Source organism: Buceros rhinoceros, unplaced genomic scaffold (assembly GCF_000710305.1).
Source record: "Buceros rhinoceros silvestris isolate BGI_N320 unplaced genomic scaffold, ASM71030v1 scaffold12472, whole genome shotgun sequence".
NCBI classification, from domain to species: domain Eukaryota; kingdom Metazoa; phylum Chordata; class Aves; order Bucerotiformes; family Bucerotidae; genus Buceros; species Buceros rhinoceros.
This window is the reverse complement of record NW_010399531.1, coordinates 22,927-32,380: the sequence shown is the minus strand read 5'-3', so window position 1 is coordinate 32,380 and position 9,454 is coordinate 22,927. Positions and strand designations below refer to the sequence as shown.

The 9,454-nt window shown below is 36.4% G+C and overlaps 1 protein-coding gene across 1 annotated transcript in view; it reads right to left on the bottom strand.

The window, feature by feature from the left end:
- Window positions 1–9,454, bottom strand: part of SLC39A12 (solute carrier family 39 (zinc transporter), member 12) — a 34,882-nt gene that overhangs the window by 7,030 nt on the left and 18,398 nt on the right. Inside the window, exons 7-10 of the mRNA XM_010131518.1 lie at window positions 9,276–9,448; window positions 7,922–8,074; window positions 4,250–4,313; window positions 399–557 (exon numbers count right to left, since the gene is read on the bottom strand). Of these exons, the coding sequence (XP_010129820.1) occupies window positions 399–557; window positions 4,250–4,313; window positions 7,922–8,074; window positions 9,276–9,448 (549 nt within the window). The remainder of the gene's footprint in view (window positions 1–398; window positions 558–4,249; window positions 4,314–7,921; window positions 8,075–9,275; window positions 9,449–9,454) is intronic.

The following is a 9,454-nucleotide window of genomic DNA, read 5'->3' as shown; positions in this document are numbered from 1 at the left end:
CAGGAATGAAGGTAGTATGAGACATACATTGTTAAATGGCTCTGCTGTATATTAAAACTCTTGGATAGCCCATTGTGTCAGGTATGTCCATATTCCACACATGGATCTTGCCCATAGCTTGCTATACTTTGCCTGTACATATGAGAATAATGGATCACTCCTGACCTGATGGCATTTACATTTAGAATGTAAATGGGATGACATCCAATAACGAGGGCGGAAGCCTCTCGTCGTTTTTGTGAAGGGGAAAAAGAAAACAGCTACTTTATATATCCATCTCACACATTAATGTTCATCATGTTTTAAGAAGAAATCCCACTAATGTCATACAGGAAAGAATTCTCTGGGAAACCTAGAACTACAGAGCCAATCAGTAAAAATACACATATATATCTTACCCATTTCATGAGGAATTTCATGGCATAAAATAGCAATAGTTGTTGTCACACCTGTTTCTGTTGAGGATGAGAATGCTGCTCCTATTACCAAGCCATCAGCAAAATTGTGAAGACTGTCACCCACCAGAACCATTATTGCTAACAAGCTAATTTTCTGACCTAGGAAAAAATGAACAAACGACAAAAAAGCCCAGAAGTTTCAATGCAAACAGATACTGTAATTTTTGCTATGTTACAAATTATTTGGGGGTTTTCGCATACAACCTTACGAAAAGGTATAGTAATCAGAGTCTTTATCTGTTTTATCCTTATAATTACACTTCTTTCAATATGATTGAAATGAAAAAGTAGGTTGTAGAATAATTCAGAGATGCAAACACCAGGAAGTAGCTTTTTTTATTTTTACAGGGTCAACTATTAAGCAAAAACTTAGAGTTCGGTTTGACCCAGGTCTCATGATATGTCCTAAAGGTTTCCCTTAATCTTTCCTTGGTTGCTGAAATTCACACAAGTTTTCTTGCATTCTAGATGTTTGGGGGTTTTTTTCCCTCTAAAATTATGGGTGCTTTTCCACTGTCACTCATGGAATTGCACAGCTATAATGGAGACGAATATTAAGTCTCATGTAGCTGATCATTTTAATATTGTAAAGCGTGTTATTACTGAGTAATATTTTCAGGGCCTGTTTTTTTATGAGATTGTATTACAGTGAAAGATGGAAGGCATCAAGATATCATTAGTACAGCTTTAGAGCATGCTCATTTCCAACTTTTGTTTCCAATCAATTAATGGCCATTATGCTCATAGTACTCCTGTCTGCAGCATCACTCACGGATGCAGATGGCTGTTTTTCTTTCCCATATTGTTCTGTGACCTTGCTGTAGTGTGGAACAGTACATTAGATGTTCATGATCAGGCATATGACTTGGGAGAAAAGGTGCTACTGGGGATAAAAGTACTGAATTCAAGCTAGGGAAATAGGGACTGTCTCTCTGTCCAGTCTGTAAACCAGAGAAGGGATTTTTATCTCTTCAAGCAACAATGAGGCTCAACAGGCTCAATGTCTAGGCTTAGCAACATATAATTATCTCTCCTATCTTGTACTTTGTTCCATCCATTTTACCTACAATCTTACAAGCAGGAGCTTCTAATGCCTCTCAGGAAACTCACCCAGCTTCCCTCCACACAGTGTGGACAGAACACTTTGCAAAGGGTTCCTCTGAGGCCTGAAGAAGCAGCCCTAAACATCACATATTTTCCTGACTTTTGTTGGCCCCACACAGGCAGAATATGGCAGTCTAAGGAGCTAATGTGGAGCTGCACAGAACTGCCTGAATATAGTTATTACTAAGTTTCACTTCAGTAATGTTTTTCCAAAGATGACCATTTTATAGTAATGGGGGAGATGTTTTTCTTACAGAAACTGGCTGGAACTGAAGACTTCAGACTGTTACAAAAAAAGAAAAAAAAAATACCACACAGCACATAAAAGCCTAACAACTGTATTCAGAATATCCTCCCTCGTTGCCTGGGAGCTCTGCGGGTTCAGAAAAATTGGCAGGCTTGAAAGATTTTCCTGCCAGTTTGCAGAGCCAGGCGTGGATGTCCCCAGTTTGCACAGCTCTTTCTGAACACTATGGGCAGTTTATAATCAATAGTGCAGAGCATGAATTACATAGATTGCTGCATTGCATTAAGTTTGTGATTTGTAATAAGCAGTGGTGAGGACAAAATCACGGCCTGCCCTGAGATATTGCTAGTCTGCTATATTCAAGTATCTGATTGTTGAAGAAAAGATACTATGGTTACTGGAACCCATTCCAGCATGTTGTCTACAACACAACATAGGGATCGGGTTAACATCATGAAGCAATTGCAAATGTAAGCTTTGTGAACTTACTCGTCTGAAAGTTAAGAAGATGCATATGTAAACAAATCTGAATGTTTATCTTAATTCACTTTCAGCCTATTTTAAAGCAACTTTGTTACTAGCAATTATCTCATTGCATTGTATTGCTGGAACAGTAACTATGAACTATTAACTTATTACCCTAACTATTTCTACAACCCCCCTTCTTCTTAAACAATCCTACGTTTATTTTTGATAATTTTCTCTGCTTAAATAGGAGATCGGAACTCTTAGTGAATTCTATTCCATAATTTTCATAAAGCTAATGTGTGCAGAACTCCCACCATAGATTAAGCTTTTCAAGCTTTGAATAAGAGTTTAAAGCAAACATTTATCCATAATTAGATTTTTTTCCAATGTTTTCATTACTTATACAGCAAAAATATTTCCAGTTATTGTAAAGTCTCACAGAGTATACCAAATATAAAATGTTTGATCTTTTCAGATATTGATAGAAAAAGTTTGGATAAATGAGAGTGCCAGTGAGACATATTTTTCTTCCAGTTGTTTCCTACTTTATGAGTTACTCACTGGCTACCTAAGGTTATTGACTCCTCTCGCAGTCCCACTTGACGTGTGTTTACAGTGAAGTCTGGCATTTCTGGAGATGTCAAGCTTCTGTCTTAGAGGTGCAGATTCCATTCCATTTGGGGGAAAAAAACCCCAAACACCTAAACCATCTTAAAGTTCATCTACCCAGACATTTTTTCTGCATTTAGCTATTCATAAGAACCATAACAATACAAACTTTTGAAAATATGTATTCTCAAAAAAAACCCTAAAACAAAACACACACCCCCACACACCCCCACACACCCACTCTCTGCAACATGGTTTCACTTACTGATTACTAACATACAGGTAAAACTGAGGTATGAGATAAAAATGGAACCAAACAAAGAACACTACACAGAAACTATCCCAAATTTAGTTATATAACAAGTATAGTTATTTGGAACAATTAACATTGAGATTACAAGAAAATTGTTTGTGCTTAGCAGGTAGTGATGACTAAACACAGTGGAAACACCTAGAGATGAACTAGACAGTCACACAGAAATTGGCGCGGGATTGTGTATTGCTGGATAGGTGAGACTGAAGAAATGGAAATCCAGATTTCAAATGCCTCAGAAATGGAAATGAAGTCCACAAGAACAGAGGAAAATATTAAAAACCTAGAAGAAGACAATGACCTTGTTAAATAAATCAAAATGATGATCTGAGATCTGAGATCACGAAATAAAGGGTAGTTGATTATAGTAAATAAACTGCTTTCAATTAAAATGTTATTCCTTCAGTTGAATGACTGCAACTCTAGTAAATTCAGTAAGGTCCCACAAGTGCAGTCAAAGGCAGAGTTTGGTTTATGCTCAATTTTCCCAGTTTTTGGACTAAGGAGCAACAAAACAGAGAAAATAGGAATTAGTTTGAAGCTCTCTGAGGAAAACAGATTATCTTAAAACTGAGAGCCACCATGACCGGTAATTCCATACATACATGTAATAAATCTTTACTGGTCTGAAGAGGCTATTGCTTTACCATATAAGAGAAGAAGGAAGCAGAATTATATTAATATGGTGAGCCAACAAAATAATTGTTTCACTACCTTCAGAAATAAAAGCCCAAGCAAAGTTTACAATTATAAAAATATGTTTTGTGTTAAATTTTGAATATTTCCCTTTAAGCAAAGGCTTTAGAAAAATGGTTTGCAACAGTGAGTAAACAAACACTAAAGCATGGACTGTATGAGATTAATGAACTTCACAATTACAGGGTTGGCAGCTGAAAAGGTCTTTAAGCAGAGATTATGTAGCCAAGCACCATCAGATGTGGTGATGTAGCACATAGCAAAGGCAGAGCTAAGCCAGCTTCACACTTTCAATTCCATCTTAGGTCTGAAGGCTTTTCCTGTTACTTCTGTAGTCTTTTTGTTGATACTAACTTTTTTTGTTGATCGCCTTACTCTCTGGAGGAACTTCAGCAGACTCAGAATCTTCTGGGCTTCTCTAGTTAAAAGCAAAGATAATGGATCAGTGTTAAGGAGCTCTTTTGGCTGCTGCTATAAATACAGGATAATATCAAGTTAAAGCTTTTTGAATTATTGGTAGTCACTGTTATTTGTTGAGATATCACTAGAATCATTTATTGAGCACCAGCAGTGTGACTGGTACTGCAGAAACATGTAGAAAAGGAAATGCCCTTTGCCCTTGCACCTTAGTTCGGGTAGAAAGACAGACTTTCATAGTAATTGCTGTTGCAACCCAAGAAAAACATTTCTGCCTCAATGCACAAAAATCTGAGCCAAATGCAGAACTAAAAAGGACATGATAATTCAAATTGTGTCTTTTAATTTTGTCATGACCGGATGATTATAGCTTCTTGCTAGATAGGGTGTCTATAGGATTTCCAAGGAAAAATGGGTAAACACCAGCGTGTCTTTGGAGTTCATGTTTTTCACGGTTACTCTTGTGAAAACACAAGACTAAAAAAGATGATCATAGGTAAGTCTCAAACTCTTTCAAAAAACAAGTTTTCTTTCTTCAGGGTGCTACATCCTCCAGTCCTTTGCCTCTTGGCCTTTAGTAAGGGCTATTCCCAGCATCAGGTATCACTGGCTGGGCGTAGCAGCACATGTATCCTCTCCACCGCAATGAGTGAAATTTACCCTTATTTCAAGTGAAGAAAGAGAGAGTGTCTTTGTCTTTATCCTAGAGCGTTAAATTGATGCACCAGCCCTAATGTTTAATTAACAGAAAATGCAACAATGGTGAGAGAAGGGAGAACATGAAGAATCCCTCTCTCCCCCTGCCTCCCTGGGGCTTTTCTTTCTGACCAGAGAATTATTAGAAATTTGTGCGAGGGTGAGAGAAGCCAAAAAACCCTTGCTTCCTGGAAATTAGAAAACGTGATTTTATAATCACTATGATTTGTTTGGGGGGGTGGGGAGGGGAGGCAAAAAGGCATATTATACCTATTTCAGCAGCCGAAGAAGGGTCAACAGCAGCACAAAGGAGTGCTTTGTTAGGGACAGCAGCCACCACCCTAAAAAGTATAGCAGAGGTGTGCACTGGCTGCAAAACAGGATCTATTTCTTGGCTGGTATTAACTTGGTTGTGATGTGGAATATGTGCTGTAGAAGCATGAGGATGGAAGAGAAATGATTTTGTTTGTAAATTTTATGTTTTAAAGAAAAAAACAAAAGTCTTTTAATTCCCGTGATTGCAGCCAGTCATATGAATTCCAGTAATTGTTCCACTTCTCTTATAATATTTATTCACATGACACTTTGTTGAACTCTGAGTCAAAACTGCAAGACTAATCACTGACCTGAAGGCTTTATAAAGCTTTTCTTAGTCAACCAGTGTTTGTCTTAATATTACTCAGATGATTCTGAAAAATTGGCTGCTCTTGTACTAGCTAATCCAGGCTAGTTCATGTGATCTGTCATAATATTAGGGGGATCTTGCAGCTGAGAGGAATGACAAGGTCTTCATTATCATAAACAGGAAGCTATGACATGGCTCACAAATTAGTAAACATTCACATTCTTCACTCATCTTCACTCTGCATTCAATTGAGAGTTTCCTAACTGTGTCTGAGAGATGAGCAGTTAGAGATGAGGCTCTTACCCATCACAACTGCCTTAGTAAAATGGAGTTCACATTATAGAAGATCTCTGGAGATTCTGATTTGAATAACCAGGAACCTATGTGTCTAGATGCTACATATACACTGATGAGATTTGATGAAAAAAGAGAGAAAATTGGTTAAAAATTATGAATCAATTTAGTTTGCAAAGCTACATTCTCTGGATACTCTCCACAGACCAAGAGATGATTATGTAACTTCTTTTAGGAAAGCACCATTCTCAGACACCAAGCTAATGTTACTCCTCAAATCTGTGGAAAAATGCCCCCAAACAGTCCAAAGTTTCATCTGTTCACTAATCATGCACTTAACTCTGATGGGAGAGTCTGCCCTTACGTAAGATAAATTTTTAAAAAGAAGGGAGAAGGAAAATCTTCAAAAATTTTATCAACAGAAGGTAGTACAGGAAGTATATTGTTACATCAATCTGATACAAACCTAAGAAAAATTGTTGTAAAAATCTGTGATTGAAATCTCTGTAAAAGCTCATTATAAACTTCCAACTCTAGAGATTCCTGACAATCACGTCATGTAATAAAGGACAAATCAATAAAGACTGAAAAATAATACTGATTTATTACATTAATTCGGTTCATTTTTTTTGAGGAACAGAGAAAGAAGGATATAAAATTAGGGAAGTGTGTTGTATTGGTAACCTACCAACTGTATGGTTGAAGTAGATTTGTCTCTGCCTGAATGTTCATTTAATTCAGATTCCACTGGAAGATCATGGGAATGTCCCCAGTGCCCATTAACTAAAGAAAGACCCTGCTGAATGAAGATGCTTTGCAATTAGTTCTGAAACCAAATGAACACAGGTGTGGTCTTCCTCAGCCTTTTGTGAAAGTTTAGTATTTATAAGATTTTTTTTTTTTTCCGAAACAAAACCTACTGAAAAAGATTGCTGGCTGGCACCAACATTTCCTGAGGCTTGTTTGGTTAAAAAAAACCCTGAAAAGTGAATCAGATAAATCAGTGACAAACATAATGTTTTGATAAAAATTATTTTGTTTCAAAACTGAAGATTAAAATATGAAGCTGAGATGTGTATAAAAACTAACTTTGAGAATTCACCTAGTTCTCAGTAGAACAAGTTTAAAAATGTATGGGATGATAATAAAGCCCTTCTCTTCAAATAAGTAATGAAAAGGACGACTTTTTACCAAACAAAATACCACCATCATGAGAACGTTCTCGTTCTGTTAATCTCACATAATGCAGCTGACTCAAAGACAGTGGGCATATGCACTCAGTTCTACACAGCTAAATCAGGACAGTCATTAAACACTCTCTGTAAAACAGAACAAGCAAAGCCTTAGCCTTCTTAAGTGACATTAAGATAGCCTCCTGTGATGAGAAAAGTAATGAACCATCACTTTTTGTGTTACATTTTATCCTTGTGCATAATCATATTTTCAGGCACCAGCCACACTGAAATAAAATAACAGAATTACTATAAGCGTGGCAGTGAGCAAGGAGATATTATTCATATAAGATTGAGCTCTACTATCTGCAACATACATATTAGATTTCCAGATCTATTGCGTTAGGGGTCGAAAACAATTTGGAAATTTTAAGATACCAAGATGGGCTTACATCTATGTCTTCCTCCTCTTGAAACAGAGCCTGGAGTAAACAACTGCCACTGCTATTATATATGGATACCTACTCTTCACCTGCTACGGGGCTAGTCATGAAAGTATGCTTATGGAACACACACAATTAACTGTTTCTTTCTTGAGTTATAAATATATGAAACACATTCATGAAGTACACAAAATCCAGAGAGCAAAGCAAAACAGAAATTGAAGGTCAGTCTGGTAGGAGCACTTAGGAAAGCAATTTTTAATACTTCATTTAACTCATACAAATGATAATTATTTTATGCAAGGATTTTAATGTTTTGTACACTGTAAAATATCAAATAAAAGAGATTTTTCAACGGATAAGTTGTACAAAGCTTTACCTGGTCACGTGGTGTTACCAAAAGAAAGAAACACTTTTCTATCAGAAAAAATCCATGAATTCCTCCAATTATTCCCAAAAGTTTCCAAATATGTTCTTTCCCCTCATAGAAATGTTCTGCCTCTTGTGCTTCATGTTTGTGTAATCCAAGAGTCTAAAAAACAGAGGGAAATAAAAAAAAAAAAATGGCAATGTTGTAATTTTTGCTGGAGTAATTCAATTTATTCTCAAAATTTTCTTTTCCCATCTCTTTCAAATTTAAACCGTGCTTTGAGTTGATCAGCTGAATAGCAGATAGATGAAATAAATTATAGGAGCCTCTGCTACACTTCGTCATTTCTCAATGGTAAAAGTAACAATTTTTTAGAGACAGTTTTATGAAATTTCCCTTACTATACAAATATATATATTGATCATTAAAGTCTAAAAATCTTCTTGCATCATCTTTAGATGTAAATTTCATATTGAAAATAATGCATAAAGCTTTCTGCTGGTGGGTGTGTTTCCATTTTTTCCCATGGCACAGCATGGCATCCCTCCTTTGCTCCGAAAGCAGGCACTTATAAGACTACTGGATATGTCACCTGAAACTGGTAAAGGAGAATACTTGCACACTCAAGAGGTGTTTCTAAAAGAAACACAATTGTCTGACATTCACCGAGAATTGCCTTCTTTAAACCACTCTCCCAGTTCTGCTTCCAGAGATGATGTATTGAGTATGAAGATTATTTTGACCAGAATCTCAAATGCAGGTGTGAGGGTCTCTTTCAATGACCAGTTGAAGTCTAGTCATAATAGTTGTATCATATCAGAGGAGAAAATTTGGTTCTGTTTTACACACTATCCAATTATTAAAATTTATTTTAGTAATTTAGGGAAAAGATATAGCACTCATTTTACTTACAGTCCTAGGCAGCAGGATTAATTAGGTTGATAGCTCCTGGTTCTCTGGAATAACATGTGGAGTGTACTGTGGATGTCTTGTACAACCTTTGAACAATTTCTCCTAAAATGCGTTACAGAATCTGCCCCACTCAAGAATTTAATACACATCTACAATCATGGCTTGCACAGAACTTCTGGGTCTTCTGAAGCATTTTTGTAAAAATAGGAACCTTATTTTCTCTGAATTCATCATTCATTGATTTCTGCTTCTTAATACTTGGAATCTTTCTCTGAACTACAAAGTAGTTATAATTGGGATGCTAGGTTGGTAGTTCACAGGTTTCACAGAAAGATTTATTTTTGAAAAGATGAGCATTACCCAGGTTTAAATTAAACTTTTCTCCCTATGTGTGTTGCATATACGTGCGTATGTGTCAACATTTTGAAAATACAAACTGTGTATTACATACCTGAGGGATAAGATGTAGCAATGCATCTCCAGAAAGGGTCCCAACAGCCAAACCAACAAACAGCTGTAAAATGAGTGTATAGATTTCTCGACAGGAGTTAAATAAAATGAGGGTTGTACCGAACATAGATCCAACAGTAATAAGTAAAACAGCAACAGTGCTGTAACCATACTCTGTAG